At 31.9% G+C, this 24,721-nt stretch overlaps 3 protein-coding genes across 4 annotated transcripts; 1 reads left to right on the forward strand and 2 right to left on the reverse strand.

Annotated features, from left to right (window-relative positions):
- Window positions 1-9,287: 9,287 nt before the first annotated feature.
- LOC140881440 (uncharacterized) lies at window positions 9,288-13,714 on the forward strand. 2 transcript variants are annotated; one of them, XR_012149959.1, is made up of 16 exons: window positions 9,288-9,525; window positions 9,607-9,732; window positions 9,818-9,877; window positions 10,595-10,708; window positions 10,800-10,887; window positions 11,178-11,323; window positions 11,413-11,514; window positions 11,788-11,859; window positions 11,934-12,033; window positions 12,116-12,198; window positions 12,479-12,556; window positions 12,636-12,734; window positions 12,830-12,849; window positions 12,930-12,986; window positions 13,090-13,131; window positions 13,314-13,327. XR_012149959.1 is itself a non-coding variant. In XM_073286758.1 (16 exons), the coding sequence occupies exons 1-16, from the start codon at window positions 9,385-9,387 to the stop codon at window positions 13,383-13,385; spliced, it is 1,431 nt and encodes a 476-aa protein (XP_073142859.1). In that variant the 5' UTR covers window positions 9,288-9,384; the 3' UTR covers window positions 13,386-13,714. The 2 variants fall into 2 exon arrangements, 1 of the variants encoding a protein (XP_073142859.1); XM_073286758.1 differs by having other exon boundaries at window positions 12,799-12,849; window positions 13,314-13,714.
- Window positions 13,715-17,070: 3,356 nt separating this feature from the next.
- LOC140882924 (thioredoxin H2) lies at window positions 17,071-18,237 on the reverse strand. The gene is made up of 3 exons (XM_073289186.1): window positions 18,043-18,237; window positions 17,694-17,816; window positions 17,071-17,439 (listed from the first exon to the last, which is right to left on the reverse strand). The coding sequence occupies exons 1-3, from the start codon at window positions 18,199-18,201 to the stop codon at window positions 17,290-17,292; spliced, it is 432 nt and encodes a 143-aa protein (XP_073145287.1). The 5' UTR covers window positions 18,202-18,237; the 3' UTR covers window positions 17,071-17,289.
- A 560-nt stretch (window positions 18,238-18,797) lies between these two features.
- LOC140882638 (uncharacterized) lies at window positions 18,798-22,144 on the reverse strand. Its single transcript, XM_073288754.1, has 10 exons — window positions 21,850-22,144; window positions 21,684-21,745; window positions 21,450-21,593; window positions 21,218-21,328; window positions 20,930-21,134; window positions 20,534-20,592; window positions 20,360-20,412; window positions 20,043-20,265; window positions 19,395-19,503; window positions 18,798-19,230 (listed from the first exon to the last, which is right to left on the reverse strand). The coding sequence occupies exons 1-10, from the start codon at window positions 22,109-22,111 to the stop codon at window positions 18,971-18,973; spliced, it is 1,488 nt and encodes a 495-aa protein (XP_073144855.1). The 5' UTR covers window positions 22,112-22,144; the 3' UTR covers window positions 18,798-18,970.
- Window positions 22,145-24,721: the final 2,577 nt, after the last annotated feature.

A 24,721-nucleotide genomic window follows, 5' to 3' on the forward strand; every position in this document is an offset into this window, starting at 1 on the left:
GATCCTAAAAGATCTGATAGCCTTGATGCGTGTGCTGGTGTTCTTCGGATTTTGTACGATCTTCTATGTAAGTGTTTGAACTCTTCTTGTGTGGATATGAACTACTGAAAGTGTTCAATTGTTCTTTGATAAGCTGTAAGTGATTATGAGTTCTTGGGAGCCGGAGGTTCTTCTGTTGGTTGTGGTCTCTATTTATAAGTGCAAGATAACGGTCATCTTTGATTCAAATGCATCTGTTGGTAACTATCCGTTTTCTTATCTTTTAGCTCACTGTAAGAAATTACACTTGAGCTGTGTAGATCTGAGTCTAATCAGTGTTCTAGAGACCTTTAGTTAATAGCTTTAATTGGTTCATGGAGAGCATCTGCTGATCTACTCTTTCGCTTTTGCTTCTGCTTCTCCTTCTGCTTCTCCTTCTGCTTTTGGTCTTCTTCTTACTTCTTTTGATATGCTCTCTCTTCTACTTCTACTTCTGCTTCTGCTTCTGCTTCTTAATCTACTTCCAATTATTTATATATCAATTTGATGTCTGAAGTATTTTTTGTCAAACACTAGAACTCAGATATTTGATATTCTAAAACTATGGACTATACTTTTTTCTCCTCTCAAATTTTATTTTAACAACTCTATTGTGATATCAATTCTATATTATATATTTCTCAATGTCTACTGACCGACAAAATCAGTTGGTACTAGCAAGTGTACTAGGTCAAATTATAATAAATCGAGTTTGAGTCCGGATCATCCCACAAAGACTGATAGATTAATACCAAGATTGTAATTATTTTACTTAATCTAAACAAAATATTAAAAGGAGATTTGATGGATTCAACTAAGATTAAATTAATATGTAAAATAACAATGAATAACTGGAAAATTATCTTGCAACTAGGACTTAAAGAAGAATTCAATTCAAGTAGAGCGATCAAGACACACGAATGTACCAAGCTAATTCATGCATACACGTGGCGCAAACTAAGAACCATGTTTATTTCAAATCACGGTGAATTTCTCTATTTTATTTAACAATCTATTTCTAGATTTGCTAAACCATTAAAGTTGGATGGATTAATTATTTTTAATTAATTCTAATCAAACTCAAATACATTAAATATTTATGAAAATTCAGCTTTTCACCCAAAACTGCACAATGAAATCGAATACTATTTTTAGTCGATTTAACCTTGTATTAATTGTTGAAACGAGGCTAAAATCAATTCATAATATTTCAACTTAGAATCAAACAATGAATCATGCAAATAATTGGCCAAATCATTCACAAAAACAATATGAAAATCCAACAACTAATAATTGAAAATACTCAAAATATCTTAAACATGAAACCACGTGTTTAAAATAAATCAGTTTCGGCCCAATCTCGCGGGAAAAAAATATACTCCATAAACATAAACATAACTGGATAAATTGTTTTTATCATCAAAAGAAAAATTAAAAAGTGAAAGATGAAAGAAATCTCAGCTTTCTTCAACGGGGTTCTTCCTTCTATGCCCTAGCCGCCAGATGCATTTTCCAATTCTATATTTGCCAAAATTCCTTCATCTGATTGAATTTCTCCTATTGTCCTTCATCTGATTGAATTTCTCCTATTTATAGGCCCTAGAATCCTTGATCCCTTTCTTTCCTTTTCAAAATCCACTACAAGAAAATTTTCCTCATCTCGATCGCGCTCGAGCGGATAGAAATCCATGCTCGAGTGCAAAGTTCTCTGTTTTGTTCCTTTAAAACTCCCTCGGGCGCGCTCGAGCGGATAAAAGTTAAAACCATTTGCTCGAGCGCGAAACTTTCTGTTTTCGCATCTAGACTTCTTCTTTGCATGCTCGAGCGCCCAAAAGTGACGGCTAGAGCGCAAGATTTTCTGTCCAAACACCGAGAATTCTTCATAATACCTACATTTTAACCAAAAACTCGAGGAGTAAATCGAATGCATGAATTACAAAAAAACCAAACATAAAATGATCCTAATGACGTAAAAATACATGCAAAATAACGACACGAATCATCTAATTTATACAAAATTATAAGATTGAATACTAAAATATTTTTCAACAACTATAAATTTAATTAGATTTGTAACCCATAAAGATTTTTGAATAAAGATCTTTTTGCATGCATTTTATAATACATGTTATTGAACTTTACCATTGATTAAAATAGCATGAAAATAATGAATTTGCTACAAATTAATTTTTTTCTCGACTCATATTTTTGACAAATCTTATCGGCAAAAAAAAATGTGTTCACACGTGCATCGCACGTATTTTTCTAGTTATTGAAAACATTCAAAGATATTCGATGATTCTTCTGTTAAAAAAACAAAAATAGAAAAAGATAATAAAAATAGAACAAAACAGTTAGAATGTTCAAGATGTATCTTGAGTATCCCAAAATCTTGTAGAAAGATCCAACATATTTTAGGCATAACTAGTTAGTAATAGAATAATTATTTAGAGTATTGTAGTGACTTGAAGTACTCTAGAACCATATAGTTGCACCACAAAGGAGTAGAACACTCTAGAATCTTCTCACTTGTACATAAAATCTAAAATACTCTAGAAACTTAAGATTGATGACTAGTATAAATTGGATTCTACTAGGCAAGGGCACCTCAATACTTGAGGTGTTCATCCGGGTCTTTGGTTAAAAGATAGTTAATAATAATTGTAAAAATGTTAAATTTGAAAGTAATAAAAAGACAATAAGAATTTATTGATATAGGAGAATAACAACAAAACTACAACGTAAAAATTTTAAACATCATATGCAAGATGACTATAATATATTACTCGAAAGGTTTTAACATATAGGTTTATATCCACATACACACACGCACACACATACACACATATGTATATATATATTACTGATATTACAACATAACTATTAGAAATCATGTCAAAATAAATAGTTCTTGACATAATATAGAACTTGGTGGTGACAAACAAAATAATCTGATCATTTTGATGCATCAACAAAATCGATTGATGATTTTAGAACATGATTTGATGAGTAAAAAGATAAAAGAAACAGAGAAATCACCTCGACCAAAGAATGTGAATAGAAATACATATTTTCACACACTTCTTAACGGAGAAACCTAATTACCTATCTTACGAGTTAGTTACCTGTCTTATTAGTTGTTTCTTCGTTTATGATTTTTCCTCTTGCAGCTGTCAGGATAAAGTAGAAGTTAAAAGTATTAGAACACAAACGGGAAAAAAAAAGGTGGTGGTTAGCTAAAACAGAAACTAATAGACCCATTAATCATGTACAACAGAGCAGAGCAGAGTATAGGTATAAGAAAGCATGTACAAACAGAACAGAGCATAGCATCTTAAAAAGGACAACATCAAAAAAGGCTGGAATAATAAACCCATACGAAAGCTACGAGTCCAAATGGAATATCGTGAAAATAAAAAATAAAAGATACAGGGCGTTGACAACCTAGTTAATGGTAAACAATTGTTGAAGGGAAACATATATCTTAAACCATTAAAAAGATCCCTGCATAACATATTCTTTGTCCATGTGAGATTTTTTTTAGGGAAACAAATGCGTTTTTTTCAGCATATCTCTGGAAGTTTTCGACTATTTCGAGCGGTAAAAATCCAAGATATTGAAAATAAACACTAAATATAAGTATAGCATACAAAAATAAACAAGCAGTAAGAATACGACGCAATCAACACTCAGATCTTGAGACAAAAATACAAATCTATGCACAATGCAAGGGTTTTGTTTTCCATAAGCAAAAACTTTGACGTAAAATCGAAGAAAGCAAAGGCTATATACAAGGAAAAGCAAGGAAAGAAGAAAGAAATACGGGAAAAAAATGAGTCGTCGTAAGAATTCAAGAGTCATTATCTTCATTCTCACATCTGTAACGTTTACGAACGTAGACAAAAGAAAGGAGCCTCACCTGATAAAGATCAATTCTAGAACAAGAAAGCTGATGGCAAGGCTGTGAAGATCTATAAGCAGAAAGAGTTGTTGGCCTACAACCTATTAAGAGAAACTGATGGACCCATTAAGCACGTACAAACAGAATAGATCACAAGTATAAGCAAGTACGTGCATACATCACGTTAAAAAAAAGATAACATGAAAAAAGGTTGAAAGAATAAACCCATACGAAAGGTAAGAGACCAACTGGAACATCGCAAAAAAAAAAAAAAAAAAAGATGCATGGCGTTGACAACCTAGTTAATGGTAATTCCTACACAAAACTTCGTCTCTGGAAGTTTTCCACTTTTTTAACGGGAACGTATGATAGACATAAAAGAAGAAAACCCAATGATTTGAAGCACAAGAATTTATCAGAACGTAGATCTGCAGGTGGAGGAAGTCCGTAGAAAGGATACATCTGCTTTGTAAGCGTTAGATCTTTTTTAGGCAAACATACAAGCATTTTTTTCAAAACAAAAAAACAAAGCTAAGTACAACATCTGAAAAAATCTACACAAAACCTTCTATCTAGAGGTTTTCCATTTTTTTGACGGAAAAAATTTCAGATCTAAAAAATAGAAACAAAATATACTTATGAAAGACAGAAAATAAAAAAACCCAGCGATTCACTAGTACGCAGATCGGCAGGTGGAGGGATTCCGTAGAACTGATATATCGTGACCTAAACAAGAAAGCAATAGATGTAATTACAAGGAATATCGTGGCGTAAACAACAAAGTAGTAGATGTAATTGCAAGAAAAACACCGAAAAAATTCATAAGCAGAAGGAGAGAAACAAAACCGAGAGAAAGTTAGAGAACCAGACAAGTTTGCGGTTGAGGAAGTAGGGAAAAAAATTAATATTAAAGGTGCAAACAAAAGCCAGATATAAAGAACATGTACCAAAAACTTAGCAAAGCTCACGGTGATCAGTCTTTCAATAAACCGCCAACATAACCATTCGTTAAACACAACCACATTACGATACATGAAATGCATGACGGAATTAAAAAAAAGTATTTGAACTTAATAAAACACAGATCTAAGAAACAAAAATTTTTTTTGCACTTTATTAACGATAGAAATGACACATCTTAAAAATAAAAACAAAGAAACTCAAGTTACACCACACAGTAATGATATAACATGTAAATTTTTTTGGAAGATATTGGAAACTGGAAGAAATCGTTTTGAAGGAAGAAGTATTTTAATGTTATGGAAAAATTACTTTTTTGGTCCTGTATATTTGTCACTTTGCGATTTCAGTCATTTATATTTTCAGATTTCATTTTTAGTCCGCTATCTTTATTTTTTTGGAAATTTTAGTCCTTTTTCCGATGTGGCGCTGACGTGGCACCAATTCAGTGTTGATGTGGAGCTGACGTGTACAGTGCCACGTAAGTATTTTCAAATAAAAAGGATCGAAATTGCCAAAAACCGAAACATGCAGGACTAAAACTGAAATATGAAAACTTAGAGGACCAAAATCGCAAAGTGACAAACATACATGACCAAATTTACAGTTTTTTCTAATGTTATTTACTGAAGAAATTGTATAGAGGTGTATGCATAAAGGTTTGCATTTGAAAACAGTTAACATGGAATACAAAATAGGGAAGAAAATAAATATTAAAGTCTTTGTGAAGAAAATAAATATTAAAGTTTTTATGCAAATAAAAGCCAGATATAAAGAACATGTTCCAAAAACTTAGCAGAGCTCACGGTGATCACTCTTTCAATAAACTGCAAACATAACTATTCGTGAAACACAACCACATTATGATACATGAAATGCATGCTGAGAAAAAAAAGTACTTGAACTTAATAAAACACGGATCTAAGAAACCAAAAGTTTTTTTGCACTTTGTTAACGGTAGAAATGACACATCTTAAAAATAAAAACAAAAAAACTCAAGTTACACCACACATTAATGATATAACATGTAAAAAATTTTGGAAGATATTGGAAACTGGAAGAAATCGTTTTGAAGGAATAAGTATTTTAATGTTATTTACCGAAGCAATTGTATAGAGGTGTATGCATAAAGGTTTGCATTTGAAAACAGTTAACATGACATACAAAATAGGGAAGGGGAAGAAAATAAACACTAAAGTCTTTGTGCCAAAAAAAGACATATGAAGAACATGGTTCAAAAACTCAGCGGAGCTCAGGGTGGGGAGTAGATATTTCACATTACATATTATTTTATTTTATTTAAATCTTATAAAATTAAAGTGTAATTATTTCATTTAAAAATACCATTTCATTTGTAAGATGGAATGGAATTAGTATTTCCACGAATAATTTATGGGCAATTTGCTCAAAAATCCTCAAATGCAAACATGTTTTGCTTTGGGGTCCCTAGTCATAAAATGTGATACAAAACAATACAAGATGTGGTACAAAAGCATACAAGATGTGGTACAAATTAACAAAAAATGTGGTACAAAAAAGTGGCTAGGAAGTGCAGAGCAAAACATATTTACATTGGGGATTTTTGAGCAATTTGCACATAATTTATTATGAATTGAAATGTATAAGTAGGGTAAAAGTCTCTTCGAGTACTATTTACTACTAGCAATCAACACACAATATTTCGCATACACAAACTTCTAACGTAATTAAATATTTGTTTAAATTTTTAAGTATTTTTGTTCAAATTTGGCTCATACTATAAAGAATAGATGATTCTAATTATAGAAAAATTTTGTCTAATGAAAATTTAAATTTTAAACTATTTTTTTAATAATAAATTACTTAAAATTTAGAAGTAATCAAGTAACTACGTCAAAAATTTTAAATTTTAGAATACTAAAATTAAAATTTTAATCATTAAAAATCAAATATGGACTTAAAAATTTAAATTTAGAAAGGATATATAAAAAAAATTATATTTACGTTGATTACAATTAGATACTTTATATTATGCTCGAGTTTTTATGAATTTTAGAAAAAAAGTTACGTATAAATAAATGTACATTACCAAATAACTATTAAATTAAAACATCTATCTTCTACATTATTATGTACGTAATATCATATTTAAAATTCCTAGAACTAAAAATTCACACTCTATTGTTATAATGAATATCGAATAATTGATTTTAATTAATATAATGATAATACTAATCAATTATGTTTCAATTTATAATAGTCCTTACAAATCTAGTATTTTAATACATTTAAAATTTGGCGATTGTGCTGAATATCAAATATTCTCAAACTCTAAATAACACTTTATGGGTAATTGTTTTTTATTTGCAAAATCATTGAAACGATTTTGTAAAATAATGTTTTGCAAATATAACTAATATTATATTATTTATGTTTAAAGTTGATATTCATGTGTAACTAATGAGAAACGTGATTTCGATCTCACAAATATTATAATTAGGACCTATATTTAAATAAAACTGAAATAATTTATAAATTTTTAAAAAGTAAAATTTGAAGGGAGCTAAATTGTGTCAAAATCAGTGTTCTAAAAGGCGGCATCTAGGACCGCCTAGGCGCAATGCGGTTTGCTCACCGTCCCAATTTTTAGACATTTGATGTTTTTGGGTGTTATTACATTAATTGGCCATCTAGGCCGCCTAATCGTCGCCTATGCTGCTTAAAATCCGTCTAGACGGTTGCCTAGATTAATATATAATATTTTTTAAATTTATTTTTTAAAAAAATATTATTTGACATATTTGTACATCAATTTGTATCGGATTAAAATGATAAATATACTATTTATTTTGAGTTTAATTAGATGAAGATGAATTATTGAGAAAATTTTAAGATGAACAAGAATAATCAGATATTTATACGAAAAAAACACCACGTAGTTCATATTCAAGTTGGTCTAGTGAGGGTGACCACGAACGTCATCGAGAACCCAAGGAATCCAGAAAAGCAAGTACATATTCATACCATGCAAACTTAGTTAAAAGCGGCAGATAGTATGCTTTATATAGGTCGGGGTCAACGAGAACTTTTATAATAAGTTGAAGCGATAACTGCAGAATCATACTTAGAAGTGTCGATCTAATTTATAAAGGGGAACAAGGAATTTTGTTAAATTCATTTTGTATCTCTTTTCGCTGCATGAGCATCGACAAAGAGAGAGTTTAGAGCATTGAATAGAAGATTCAATAAAAATTGTGAAATAAACATGGACGTGGGTCATTTTTATTTAGATTAATTCGATCGAGAGGAATTATTGAAAAAAAATAATAAGATGAACTAGAATAATTAGATATTTAGCCTAAAAAAATCGCCTAGGTTGGATTAGATATTTAGCTTAATAAGTGTTTAGGTGGGTGATCGCACGCCTATCGTTTTTTAAAACATTGGTCAAAATTTTATTTTAGACAAAAACTCCTATGAGACGGTCTTAAAGGTCATTTTTTTGAAACGAATCTTTTATATGGGTTATTCATTAAAAAATATTACATTTTATGTCAAAAGTATTACTTATTATTATAAATATGGATATGTACGGTTGACTCATCTCATGGATGAGACCGTCTCACATGAGTGTTACTCTTTATTTTAACTTTTTATATTTAATTAGTTATAAATTAATTTATAATATTTATAATTTTTGGAAAAAGTTGAGGGGCGGTGGCCCCCACTGCCCTCTATAACTCCGTCATTGTCCATCAATTAAATTAACAAGATATTTACCCAATTATTATATTGCAAAAACTCCTATGAGATGGTCATGGTAATTTTTTTGAAACGAGTCTTTTATATGAGTTATTTATTAAAAATTATTACATTTTATTCCAAAAAATATTACTTATTATTATAAATATGGGTAGGTTGACCTATGTTTTTTTAAAAATAAAAACAAATTATCATTTCAAATATTTTATGGTTTTGAATTATTTACAATTTGTTTCTCATTTATAAATTCTATATTCTCTATTGAGAAAACCAATCCCATGTCAATAATAAAAAAAAAAAGGAATGCTATACTTTTTAAGAAAATAAATTTAAAAAATATAAAGTTTGAAAATTTTAATTACTTCCACAATAAAATAAAATGAGTTATTGTGCAATTTATTCAAAAATCCTCAAATGCAAACATGTTTTGCTTTGAGATCCCTAGTCATAAAATGTGGTACAAAATAATACAAGATATGATACAAAACCATACAAAATATGGTACAAATTAACAAAAATTGTGGTACAAAAAAGTGGTTAAAGAGCGTTGAACAAAATATATTTGCACTCTGGATTTTTGAACAATTTGGGTTGGGGCATTTATTTGTGATAATAAATATAAAAAGGTTTAGCTTCCTATTCCACCCACAGTCGTAGTAATAAGCAGGACAACCCGCTCGCAAATCTCTGCAATATTTCCTCTTTGTCTGCACAAACAAGCTGGAGCTTCTGAAATTCAAAGGATACTCATACAGTCATACTCCATGAATTTCACCTTCCCGCGGCTCGTTATGCCCAGCAAATTTCTCTCGAAAATGCAGATTCTGTCCACAGATTATAGATGTTTTCGATTTTATCCGCACACAAGGAAATTTTGTGCTGTCACAGTCTCCTTGTGTTCCAAGGTAACGAACACCCAGAAACGATAAATTTTGACTTTGTTTACCAAAATATTTATGGTGGGATTTGGTGAAATTCGTGAGTAGTCAGGTGAAAAAACGTTGGTGGTGGTGGGGGGTGGAGCTGCTGGTGTGTATGGAGCTATTCGGGCTAAAACTGTAGCGCCTAATATTCATGTTGTTGTGATTGAGAAAGGGAAGCCTTTGTCGAAGGTTCGTCGCGTTTAACTTCAGATATTGACCATTTTCACCTGAGAAATTGTGGGTTAGTTTGGTTGTTTTTGGAAATTTCTGACAGGTGAAAATTTCTGGTGGCGGTCGGTGCAATGTGACAAATGGGCATTTCATAGACAATGTGGTAAGATTTCGTGTGTCATTGGATTTGTTTTGTTTGTAAATATGAGCATGTCTTGTTGCCAATTTTTGTTGTAATTTCATCTTACGGCCAAACTATGCTATGAACAGTTGGGGAGTAGATGGAATTTGGATGCAATTTGTGATTGAAAGGTTTACTTAAATTGTGATCTGTTGCTATCTTGATGCATTTGGATTACCTGCATCTAGATGGGCTTATAGGTTGGCATAGGCAAGATGTAGATGTTCTGACATTTGGGGTTTTTTGCCTATTATTTTTTACTCGTGTTTGCATGTTATGTTTATTGTTTGCGGTAGAAAATAGTAGTTGGATCTTTCCGAATGAGAATCATGCTCCATTTCACGATCAGGTGTAGTTTCAAGTTACTGAGTCTGAATGAAAGTTTGGAGTCCTTTCTCTTTCGAGATTCACACACGATTTTATAGTCAATTCTGATGCACAGAATGAGAAAAAGTATTGCAAACTTTACTCTATAACAGAAGTTTTTTTCTCATTAGCTCTTTTTTGTTCTATGCTACCTTTTGACCATAAATTATACAAGTCTGAATTTGTCTGGTTTTATTTCTATTTTGTTGTCATTTTGGGTTATTTTTTTAAGTTTTGCTGGTAATCGAGTGCCCTGGTATGTAGAGAGGTGAGATTTGAAGCATTTAATTATATGGCCTTTTTGAGATGATGAAACTGATGTTGCTGGCATAGACTCTAGCAGGAAGCTATCCTAGAGGCAGTAAAGAATTGCGAGGATCATTTTTTGATGTTCATGGCCCAATAGATACCATGTCATGGTTTTCAGAACGTGGAGTTGAACTGAAGGTAGAATCAATTTGGAAAAGTAGGCATTATTCTTTTTTACTATGTCACGAACGAGATGAACTGAGTTTCTGTGCCTCAACTTTCTACTCAGACTGAAGATGATGGAAGGGTTTTCCCAATCAGTAATAGTTCGTCTACCATTATAGATTGCCTCATGTCTGAAGCAAAGAAGAAAGGTGGTAGGTATTGCACGGCTTTGTGCCAAATAGTAGCTAGCTTGATTTTGAGTTCTATATATGACCGTCTAATGAACTTGATGCCCTTCTACTGCCTGTATTTATGATGGAAAAAACCGATCTATACACAGCATCATTCAGCAAGATGTTCATCAATAGTTCTGAAACTAAGAAGAAACCTTTTTTCTAAATATTATGCCAGAGGGTCATGTTTTCACGCGTGAACAGTAAGGATTTTGTGTCTTCCGAACTAATAATATTTCAGTGACGCCGACTGCTTGTTTCTCATTCAGTTGTATTGAAGACTGGCTGTATTGTAACAAGTGTGTCAACAGTTTCCGGTGTGAAATTCTCTGTCAAGATTGAGAAGCGCACAATTGATTATATTGAGTATGTTGAAGCTGATTACGTAATGATTGCCAGTGGAAGTAGTCAGCAGGTTGTATCGAGTATTAGAAGTTCTGGGCATATTATATTAATGGTTTTGTGCATAAAATCCTGACTTAGCTTCTATTCTGATCGTGTCAGGGATACAATCTTGCTATTCAACTTGGTCACTCTATTGTGAAACCTGTTTCCAGTTTATTTACCTTCAAGATTGACGATTTTCGGCTGGCAGAATTGTCTGGGGTAATTGGCTTTGTCCACCTGTATGGATTTCGTTTGGTAACTAGCAGAATTTAGTGAAACCAGCTCTGAAGGTCACCCATGGCTTTCAATGAACTCTGCATTGCTTTGAACAGATGATTGATAATTAGCTTTTACCGCCGATCCTTAACTTTTACAACTTTTATCTGTTGTTCTTCTTTAGGATCCTTATTGAGCACCACAAACATGCACCGAAACAGAGACACTTTTGATCCACTAGCCAGTACTAAGTCATTGCCCATTTTTTATACGTAGATTTCATTTCCAAAAGTTAGAGCAAAGTTGAAGTTAGAAACTGTTCGAAAGAGCATCCCAGAACATACACAGGCAAGACATTTTATTGGCAACCTTATCTAACATTGTCAAGATATCAAATCTAATTATTTATATTGGAACCATAGGCTGGGCCAATGTTGGTAACACACTGGGGATTGAGCGGGCCAGTAATTCTTCGGTTATCAGCTTGGGGAGCACGTGAGCTCTCTGATTCAGATTACAAGGGTGAGAGACAAAGTAGAATATAATTTCTTAATATTTTATTCATGAGTTGTTATCTCAATGTTTTAACAAGCCATGCATACAGGGTCACTTCTTGTGGATTTTGTTCCTAATCTCAATATAGAAGAAGTGAAGTTGGTTCTTAGTCAACACAGGAATACATTTGCGGTAATGATGTGGCCTAAAGACCTCTGTCGGCCGCTGTTGCTGCTTGTTTTCTTTTCCTTTATATTTTGTTAATTTGTGATCCCATAGAAGGAAAATTAAGAAGAAAGAATTCCGGTCTCATCAGAACAGGAAAATGGATTCTCATTAGTTACGCGGACCAAAGCATAAAAGAAAAAGTACCTTAGAAAAACCGAATTTTATGTAAGGTGCATTGAATAGAAAAAAATTGCTGTGGGTAACCTCTGAAGAACTGTGCTAATATTCTCTTTGTCCACTGCAGAAGCAAAAGGTCATCAACTCTTTTCCTTCTGAATTTGGCCTTGTGAAGAGATTCTGGAGATACCTATTGGAACATGAGGTTGAAAGGCCATTCCACTTGAAAATGCGTCGTTGAATCTTATCGATACGTTTTTGGTGACTTCAACTTGCTTATACAGGATATAGATGTGGATCTTTTGTGGGCTTCAATATCCAACAACTCAATAACAGCAATTGCTTCTTGTCTAAAGCATCGTTCCTTCCGTGTGAAAGGGAAGGTAAGATCACCCAATCCTTTTCCGTCCTCTTTCTGTTGCTAATGCCTTTGTATCCGAAATGTAGGGCCAATTCAAGGATGAATTTGTCACTGCAGGTGGTGTTCCATTGACTGAGGTATCCTCTGTCGCCCATTTTCCTTTATGTGAGGCTTGCGTCAAATGGACTTTTACGAGTGCTCATTGCTTTATGTACAGATATCACTGAATACCATGCAGAGCAGGATCCGGCAGCACCTATTTTTTGCTGGGGAGGTACTTCTACTAGATCCTATTCAAGTGTTTCTTGTTTTGGATAGATCAAGAATGATGCAGACTGTATTGTAGACCAAATTCTCAGTTTTACTTACATGTGTAGGTGCTCAATATAGATGGTGTAACTGGAGGCTTCAATTTCCAGGTAAGGGGACATTCTTTTTTCTGAAGATCCTTTCCATCTGTGGTTACTGACAACCTGATGCTTTAAATTACTGACCCCAACTTACTGACAACCTAACTTTGCAATTCACTAAAGTTTTGTAAGGCCACCATTTGATCATGCATTCTTTTTTGTTCATTTATAAGCATCAATTTTTGTTCCAGAATGCTTGGTCGGGAGGATATATAGCTGGAACGAGCATCGGAAACCTAGCAACAGCTAATATGGAGGCGTGAAAAGTTGAGTGTCAGCTTATTTATTCTTGCTCTGGAGGATATAATGGCAACATAGTGTTGGATTCTCATTTGAAGGAAGAAATCAGGTGAAAAAGATCCAGAAAAGTGTAACGATTCTCGCGGCAGTATACACATTTGTTGGGAGAACTGAAAGCTGCATATGGAACATCTCTTGCAGAAACGTGCTATAACTTTGAGCACGAGGATATTGGGTGATTTGATTAGTTTTCGGTTAATTTATAATTTAATCTTTTATCTTTTCACTTTTCAGTTACCTAAAATAGTCTCCCTACTTTTGGTATTTATTTTAACCCGTTTAAGTTCTTATAGCCCATCATGCGCTCGCAAATCAAATCTTATACCTCTTGACCAAATTGTTTAAAAACCGGGACTCACCGTCTAATCATTGAATCGTAATAGATGGTTTCTGTCCCACATCTTTTCATCAGCATAGTCTTGTTTCGTTTCTTACTTTGACGAGTCGAGTAACATATTTAATTTGAAAATAAAGTCAACATGAGAAAGGTAAAAGCCTGACATAATAATTATCATTACATTAACATTAACCCCGTTGTGGAGAGGAGACTACATCTTGAGAATAGGCTACCACAAGCTGATAAAATCATAGTCTCTGATCGAATTAGAGGATGTTTGCAGGCTAATACTCACTTGTGACATGTAATGGGTTTTTTTTATATATAATTTAAAAAATAATAAAATTTGCATAAATAATGCATTACAGGGTGACTTGCACAATTACCTCAAAACGCATCTATGAAGAGCGGACCCTGACAAAAAAATTTAGGGTCCGCTACTGTGTAGAGCGGACGCTGCAATTCATGCTGGCAGCGTAGCATTTCATGAGGACTTGCGAAGTGCAAGTCCCCATGTGTACTTTATTTTTTTTTGTTTTTTTTAATTAATTAATTATATAATTAATAATATTTTTTAAAATTATATTTAGTAGTATGATAATTTTTTTTTCAAAATTTTAAATTTTGAATTTGATAATTGGTCTGAAAAATTATTAAAGAAACAAAACATAAAATTTACGGTTAAAAAAATTATATTGATTAAAAAAATTTACGATTTAACTTAAATTTTGGTCAGTGGAGTTATATATTTATTTTAGTCATTTGGATTTGTGGAGATCCCTCGTTTACGTGGATAAATCTAGAGTAGTTAATTCAAATCTATTTAAACTGAACTGATACAAAAATATTACAAAATTTCTCAATCCGAAACAAAATCATATCAAAAATTAGAATTAAAATTTATGGTTAAAAAATTCAATTGATTAAATAAATTTTTTTGTGATCAGTTATCACCATATTTTGATAAATTTATTTTAATATAAATTTTATTTTTTTTATAAATTTATTTTATATCATATTTTTTAATATAAATTTTATTTTTTTTATTAAAAATTGGTTAGCGGAGTTATTATCAAAATAAATAATATATATATATATATATTTAGACTAATATAAATATTTTATATGTGTACATAACATAAATAAGATTCAAATAATATTTTTAAATTATAAAAAACTACGCTATCATAAACGAATGTATTATATATAATTTATAAAATTATATATAAACGAAATAATAATAATACTTTTAATTTTAATTTTTTAATAAAATTTTAGATTTAAAAAAATTTGATACCTAAAATATTATTATTATTATTATTATTATTATTATTATTATTATTATTATTATTATTATTATCGAGGCGGTTTCGGGGATGGGGATAACATCCTCATACCCGCCCCAATATATTTCGGGGATTTTTAAAAATCCCCGAACCCGAACCCATACCCGAAAATACTCCCCCAAACCCGCCCCGTTTCGGGTTTTCCCCGCGGGAAAAATTGTCATCCCTAAAAATCATCTCGAAAATTAGAATTAAAATTTATGGTTAAAAAATTCAATTGATTAAATACATTTTTTTGTGATCAGTTATCAACATATTTTGATAAATTTATTTTAATATAATTTGATAAATTTATTTTATATCATATTTTTTAATATAAAATTTATTTTTATTAAAAATTAGCGGATTAAAATTTTTATTATAAATTTATCCACGTAACCGAGGGATCTCCACAAATCCAAGGAAACGAATTAAAATAAGTCAATAACTCCACTTACCAATTTTTAATTAAAAAATAAAATTTATATTAAAAAATATGATATAAAATAAATTTATCAAAAAAATAAAATTTATCAAATTATATTAAAATAAATTTATCAAAATATGGTGATAACTGATCACAAAAAAAATTTATTTAATCAATTGAATTTTTTAACAATAAATTTTAATTTTAATTTTCGAGATGATTTTGTTTCGAATTGAGAAATTTTGTAATATTTTTGAATAAGTTTGGTTTAAATAGATTTGAATTAACTACTCTAGATTTATCCACGTAAACGAGGGATCTCCACAAATCCAAATGATTAAAATAAATATATAACTCCACTGACCAAAATTTAAGTTAAATCGTAAATTTATTTAATCAATATAATTTTTTTAACCGTAAATTTTATGTTTTGTTTCTTTAATAATTTTTCAGACCAATTATCAAATTCAAAATTTAAAATTTTGAAAAAAAAATTATCATACTACTAAATATAATTTTAAAAAATATTATTAATTATATAATTAATTAATTAAAAAAACAAAAATAATAAAGTACACATGGGGACTTGCACTTCGCAAGTCCCCATGAAATGCTGGCAGCGTCCGCTGCCAGCATGAGCGGACGCTGCAAATTACACAGTAGCGGACTCTGTCTTTTTTTTGTCAGGGTCCGCTCTTCACAGGTGTGTTTTGAGATAATTGTGCAAGTCACCCCGTAATGCATTATTTATGCAAATTTTATTATTTTTTAAATTATATATAAAAAAAACCCGACATGTAATACAAAAGGTATAGTGTCGTTTATTTTGTCGAAGCATCATGTGCTAGGAGAAAGATAAAAATTAAGAAAAAAACACGGGCACAATTGGGATTTGTGAAATTTTGGACTAAAACGAGCTAAATACTAACACTATTATTAATCTATTTGTAATTTGTTTTATACAATCTCATATTTACTTGATCATATTATTTATCTATGAATATTTATTCAATCAAATAATTTATTATTATTTTTACATCAATCAAATTTATAAATGGACATCATTGAAAAGATAAAGAGACTATTAACCGAGACTGTGATGACCAAATCAGGTATTAATATTATATTGATAGACTTTGTTAGAATCTATATTTTCATTTTAAATTATTAATTAATTAAACAGTCAAAAGTGCGAAATTTCTATATAATATTGATAGACTTTTAAAAATCTATATTTTAATTTTAAAATAAAAACTACACGTGATTCATTTATATAAAGTGCTATTTGTTGTAGTCAATGAGACTATTCATCATACAATTTACATAAATTACATATATCTAAAATCTTCTTCAATATATATATATAATCAATCCCTTTTTTTTGTCACATGCATTTTTCGATAATTAAATAATCACATTCTTATCTTTTTGATAATCACATCCGTAATTTCCTAATCATTCCATCAAACGTATGGACCTTTTCACAGTAAGGAATGCAAATTTGCCCGTAAAGCAAGACAAGAAGTCACATTTCTCAATATCTTTGGCGTGCAACGAAGTCCAAGTAAAAATGGGAGTAAATTTTAATTGCAAACAAAAATAAACATCAAGACAAAGAAACAAGTCTGCTAGCACCAGATTACACAAATATGGGGCCACCAATCTTGCATATTCAAAGTAAAGATTCTCCGAAAGAAAACCAATCTGCATTAAATCTTAATCTTTAATATTACAATGAAATGTCAAATTTATTCCACATAAACACAGATTTTTGTAAATCAAGCAGCGAATTTAGGGGCTTCCCTGTGCTTTCGGATTTTGTTATCCAGCTCATCTTTCTTGGCTCCCATAATCCTCTCCATTTCCTTCCCTTGTTTTAGTAACACAAATGTTGGCATTGCCTGCACCCCGAACTCCCGGGCCACATCCTATAATAACCCAAATTCGATATCCATTATTATACATAATTTAGGGGGATGAGACGAAATGCCAAAATGTCCCTAAATTAACATTCAACCAATTTGGGGAAAAATTATGCAGCCATAAATTTCTCAGTTTCTAGCGGATTTGACAAGATTTCATGCGAGTTTAGATATAGTTTTTGCAAGAATTTTCAATGTTATTGTTGAAATAGATGGGAAACTGATACTGTCAAAAAATAAATAATTAAAAAATGGCATACGGAGAGTTCATCGACGTCAATCTTGACGAAGTCAACGTCAGGGTATTTGGCGGACATCTCGTGAAACACAGGCTCGATGAATTTGCATGGCCCACACCACGACGCCGAGAAATCCACCACCATCTGATCGATCATAAACAAATTAACAAACAAAAAGCGATTACAAAACAAAATTATTCAGATCGGAAAGCTTAAGCCGCGTCGGCACTCTATGAACGACAGACTCCGTTCCAGATAGATCGGGATCTAGAAACGAGAATTGAAAGAAAATCGAACAATCACGGTTTGAAAAGCGTTGAAGGAATTCAAAGAATGCGAAAATGAGATTTAGGTTAATAGAGAAAGAGACCAATTTATTCAACTGCTTCGCGGAGTCGTAGTGGAGTTTCCATCTCTGCGATGAGTGAAAGGCGTTAACACGAGATGTACCCGACGATTCCGCGGCGGAGGGCTCCTCCTCCGCCGCCGCCGCAGGCCCTCCCACAACGTAAGATAAGACCGAACCCATGCACTCTCTCTCTCCTCTCCGTTTAGACGATGCTAAGCAAAGTGAGTGTGTGAACGAACGGTCAAGTCAAAGTCCAGTTATAGTCGTGTGGATATGGGCTTGGCCCATGTTCTGTTAAGAGCCCATTACAATGGTCATTTTATTTGCTCCGCCAGGCCCACGACCCAAAAACCATATAATAAACTGATTATATAGAATGGTAAATTGTTCAAAAAGAAGAATTTGGTTTTCAAGAACTAGAATTGAATCGTGAGCTTTCGATCCGATTTTTGTTTTTGAGGGATGAAGTTTGTACCTACATATCAATTATCGGAATTAAAATCGAACTCTAAGGCACCATTTAGTATCAAAAGTCTGACTAAAAAAACATTTTTTTAAAAAAAATTATGTTTTTTTATAAGGTGTTTGGATGGTCATTTAAATGCTTAAAAAAACATTTTTTAAATCAAATTTAAAGTTTTTTCAAAAGCCCTAAATTAGAGCTTAAAAAAGCACTTCTTAAAAAAAAGGCTATAAAATCCAAACGAACTCTAACTCGAGCTCACATATTTTATTATTATTTTTAAAAAAAAATGTCCGGTAAAAAAAAAGGAAAAAACGAAAGAAAGTGCATTTTTAATCGTAGAAAATTTGAAATACACAAATATCAGAGCCGACAAAAATTAAGACAAAACCCAAAGGACAACGATAAATCAAAAGCAACAAAAGTTAGCATGCATAAAGAATTGTACATATAGATGAATACATAATCAAGCGACTCTACTTGTTTTTATTCAAACGGAACTGGAATGCCATGCTTCTTGTTAACGATAGCCATGGCTAAGTACCGGGAACCCATCCCAATAGGAGTATTTTCATCAGGGCCCTCCCAAAATGGGGCTTCACCTTCACCAACCAGACGCCAATAACCGGTTCTCAGAGATTCGGCTTGTTCTTCATTGCAGTTATCTAACAATGCTTCCACTCGAAAATTGATCCCAAGTGAACCAAGAAACTGCGACTGAGTCATTGGTCCATGGACGGATACGCCTGCATCAGTGCATATAACATTGTGAATCACTTTTATAGATATGGAGTAGGGGAGAGAGTGGGTTCAAATATCAAAAACACCATGGGGAATATATTCTTTATAATTATTCAACTGAAGCTGCATCATAGTCAGAAGTACAATGTGAGAAAAGAATGTTGAAAACCTGAAATCTCTTCTGCAGAATGCCTAATGGCAGCAAAATCGACATATGCACTGAGATCAGCAGACCCCGGATTATCCAGAATGTAGACAAACTTGTGTTTTCGAATTGCCTGCAGAATAACATGGAAAACGAGACTATTTTTGCAGTTTTACCAAATGATGTTCATAGTAAATCTATCTACAGTACAAATTAAGCAAGAGCATCTTTGCAAAAGCTCTTTGCTTTGTCACTAATGAGACCTCTCTAAGGCGCTTTTGGTATATACAGTATTGCAAAACAAGAAATAAAAAATTAATTATTCTTTATTAAAAAAAAGGTGTTTCAAAAATATCATACTCCAATTATCTGTTATACATCACTACCGACTACCGAGTAATAAAAAAATCATTTACTTCAGTCTTATGAAAAGAATCCTGAAAGTTAATTTTGATTCTCATCACTCTTATGAAAATATCTACAATTGTATTTTATTTTTAAAAAAACAATCTGTTATGCCCACAGGTCCCATATTTTATTCATTCCAATGAAAATAATACGGTCACCAAAAGATGGTGATCATGGCAGTGTACTTCCATTTTGAACAATGTGATACAGAATTTAAGTTGATTGTTGATGCATTGAAGGTGGAAAAAATGAGAAGAAGCAAACCTGCAAACTATCCGAGACTATTCCATCGAGGCCATAGTCGATTATAAGAGCTCCACCTCCGTCACTGCCTATTCTTTCAGCAATCTCTCGAGTTAGATCCATTGCTTTGGGGCAAACTTCAACATTATTAATCTTTGCAATTTCATCGGTCTCTGCCGATTTGAACCGCTGCATGAGATAGAGAGATGCAGGAGTAGGATGTGGGGATAAAACAAAGCGGAACCTACCCAATGAATGACAGATATATTACACACTATTCTACTTCTTAGAAGGTATGCAGTGATAGAGAGATGATAAAAAAAAATTAAAAAACTTACGTTGAATCCTCAGCAACATCGACCATCTTCTCACACCATCCACGAGAAGCTTTCTGCGGAAAATCATGAATAAGTAATACGTTTCTGCCAAATCCAACTTCTGGGGCCAAGACAAAATCATATTTATAGAAGACAGCACTGAAAAAAGTAGCACATTGTGGTTTAAAGTCAGACCTGAAACTGGTGCACTGGTAAAGCATCATAGAACTCATGGGCAATGATGATTGTAGGCACTGAAAGAATGAGCATAAAGCTGTATGTTAGTTAAATGTAAATTACATCATGGACGCATTCTCAACTATCCTAACAATTTCAAATTGGTAAAGTTTGACTTTAAGTGCAATTTCTCTACTAGTGACGAAGTACAATCTTCATGCTTCAAATTTTCAGGAAAACCTGATAGTAAATAAAACCATACTTGACATGCACGTTGTCGTTCATTGACCATCTACAGTGCATAGACAAAAACTGTTATACTACAAACACGTTTCTGTCCTGACATAATAGACCAACTGAGGCTGGACCGTGCAACACGAAATACTACAGTGATTGACAACAAGAATTCCATACATCCAGTAGGAACTTGCTCAAACATGGCATGCCATGATACAGGGGTTGCAGCTAATGTGCTTATTGTTCTCTTCTCAGCATTTTGATCAGCAGCATCTTCCGTCACACACTTCAAGTTCTGATACTGGAGCTTCTGTAATGCTGGGCTACATTCAACCATATGTATTTGCAAAGCATTTGTGAAATTCTTGAACTTTGATGCACCCTGACGCATTACAACTCAAAACTTTAGTCCAAATTCTAATAAATTGTTGTGCGGAACTGCAACATGTGAATCAATAATCATACTCGTAGAAGATCAGCCAAGAGAGTTCCTCTGCCAGGTCCGAGCTCAACTAAGTTAACTCTATCTGGTTGTCCCATTTGCTGCCAAAGGCACATGGCCCAAACAGAAATCATCTGGGGGCAAAAGATTGAATTTAATCTACAAAAATTGTCGAAAAAGATAACATTTTCATCTTTTTGACTGAAATAGTTAGATTTACAACAAGAATCATATGCAAGTAGCAAAGGAAAGGACCTCTCCAAACATCTGGCTCACTTCTGGAGAGGTAATGAAATCGCCATCTGCTCCAAACACATCCCGATTCATATAAAACCCAGCTTTCGGATTCGTCAATACTTCCTCCATGTACTCAGCCACAGTAATCGGTCCCCCTCGGAACTAATACAGATGACACAAAAACCACAACACTCAAAACTACCGATCAAAGCTCAAAAGGCCATTTACAAAATTCTTAAAAAAATGACGTACTTTGATAATGTCCTTGAGGTGCTTAACGAGCTCAGAATCAGCATTCGGTTCATGGGAATGCTCTGCTCACAAGCAAATGTTACACGCTCCTCCATTTTAATCAAACAAAAACGATAACAATTGCCAATAAAAAAAACAACAGGAAAATGACAAGAAATATGTATACCTGGAGGGTGGTACAAGGCTGAGCGGTCGATGGCAATGGTGGCGGCAGGTTCTGGGGCGTCCTCTGATTGTTCGACGAAATGACTACCTGGGATTTGAGAAGAAGAAGAAGAAGAAGAAGAAGAAGAAGAAGAAAAAGAAGAAGAAGAAGAAAAGGATGAAGACGAAGAGGTGGGAAATTGACTCAGGGATTGTAGCATTGGAGAAGATGAGGTGAATAGGCGACGTGCGGAAGCTTGAAGCAGCAGCGCCCTTCTCCACATCTCTGTACTAGTCAAAGACAGAACAGAACTCACTGTTTAGTACTTTATTTTCTTTGTGATAGTTTGTGATTGGATTGATGGTTGGCTAATTGCATTCACATCGCTTGTGAAAAGTTTAAAAGGTATAAAACAATATATGTAAAATTAATAGCATGATGAGAGGGTATAAATGTGCTTGAGTTTGTATAACATAGGGGTGAAATGTGCTACATTTTAAAAATTGAGGGATGCATTAGTCTATTAATATTTTTTCGAATATCATATTATTTGAGCTCGAGTTCGATTTGAATTTGTTTACTAGAGTTTTACCTCGATCGAGTAACTAATTTCATACTCGAACTCGTGTATATGAACTCGAAAAAAAGAAATATATATATATATATATATATATAAACATGAATAAATAAATAATATATATAATATTATATGCATTATATTATATTATATATAAGCTACTCGAACACACATATTTAATACTCGAGCTCAATTATATGTTTGAGTTACTCTAGCTCAAACTCGGTCAACAGAGCTCGAGTCGAGTTTTGACCGAGCTGCTTATGAGTAGCTTGACTCATTTGCACTCATGACACTTAGACCTTCAAATTAGGACAATGAGACAGTGAGAAGAGGAGTCTAGAAAAATGCATGTGCGTTGTACGTAACAACAATTTTATTTAATTGAGATCAAGTTATCAAATTTTAAATGTTCAGCTTTATTAAAATCAAGTGTTGTACTTTTTACAGACAAGTTCAAACTTCAATCACTATGATTCAATATCTAATTAGCTACTGAAGCGGGAATATTACGTCTTTAACTTTCTTTTTTTATATATTTGTCGGTTCCTGGTCGACGTTTTTTAGTCATTTTATGTGTTTATACCATGAGTTTGATTTATTTTTTTAGCTAACAACTTTAAAACAATAACATATGTTATATATTTATTGAAAAGCACAAAAAAATATTTTTTTTTGTTACAAACTGTGGGATCAAGAGATTTTTGTTTTACTAAAAACTATAGTTGATGGTAATTATGCAACTTAGATCTTTTAAATCGTACAACAGTTTGAACAAACATATTTTTCAATTGTTCAACCCAGGAGGAGGACAAATATTTCACCCAAACAATCACCTTATCAATAATTATGCTTTCGATCATTGTGAATCAAAATCATTACTTTGACTTCGATATTAATTGTATGACCGAACGCGTCCTCTCATTACCAAAATTTATACTTGATGGTAACAATACAACTCAAATATTTTAAACAATACAAAATCTCAAGCGCCATGTTTCGATTGCTTTCAGAGACTATTATTGCACATCGGCATAAACTTTTTGTAAATGATAAATTTACTTATATTGATTTTTTAAGTTAAAAAAACAGTAATTTCTTCAAGAAAAATGATTTTTTTATTCATTAACTTGTCCAAATTTGATTTTTAGTCCATTGAGTCGTCAAATTTGGTTTTGGTTCACTAACTTTTAATTTTCGACTATTGTTAGTCCAACTGCTGACGTGATATTTGACAATTCAACAATTTTCGATCTCACTTCAGCATTTTCACGTCATGTCAGTATTTTTTTTAAAATCAGTATTTTCTAGTGTCACGTCACCAATTAGACCAGAAATAGTCGAGAATTAAAATTTAGCGTACCAAAAACAAATTTTGAAAACTTAGTGGACCAAATATTAAAATCAAATAAGTTAGGGAACAAAAAAAACTATTTTTTTCTTTATTTAAAATTTTTATTTGGAGATGAAAGTTGATCTTTTATTGATAAAGTAAATATAAATCACGTATTATTTTTTATCTGGTAAATCATGTTAATCATAAGACAATTGTTGTAGCTTGATTTGCTTTGATTCTCAATCATCTTGGTAATACATAATACATTCAAATTTTTCTTACGTATATTTTTCCAGCTTATTGAATAAATTTGTTTGCTTGGCTTCGATGATCAAATTTAAATATACATTGAACAATAATTTATTATAAAAAATAATCAATATCCTAACAAAAAATATAGAGATTAAAAATAATAATTTTATAATCTAAAATTTGTGTGTTATAGTATTAACAAATTTATATTGAGAAGATTTAATTCAATTATACAATTAATTATTTAATTAATGATATATATACATATTTGTTTCATAAGTTCATCAAACTCTTGTTTTAAAACATCTAACATAATCATATGTAGTAAATATATTTTTTTCGGAAATCAAATTCATATGAAATGCAACAGTTAATCCAATTTTTTTTTACTTTTATCTGTTCAAATCTTGTAATATTTTGTTCATAAAACTCTTGGAGTAATTAGTTTTGATTGGAATGATGATATTATTTTAAATTATCTTTTTTTCCCCTATTCGAGATTATAAGTCATAGAAATAAATGATTTTTTCTATTGTTATCGTTAATAACATAGTTTCTAGTCTAGATATATTATATTTATATTTCTCGAACCTCTAATCAAATATATGGAGAGAATAATTCTATCTCGTCTAATCTCATTATCTCTGGTTTTTCAACCATTAATTTATACGACAGTGTCTTGATAAATGATAATACTCAAATATGTTTTTCTGCTTAATTTTTTTCAG

The sequence above is a fragment of the Henckelia pumila genome, chromosome 2 (genome assembly GCF_033568475.1).
Source record: "Henckelia pumila isolate YLH828 chromosome 2, ASM3356847v2, whole genome shotgun sequence".
Classification (NCBI taxonomy): Eukaryota; Viridiplantae; Streptophyta; class Magnoliopsida; order Lamiales; family Gesneriaceae; genus Henckelia; species Henckelia pumila.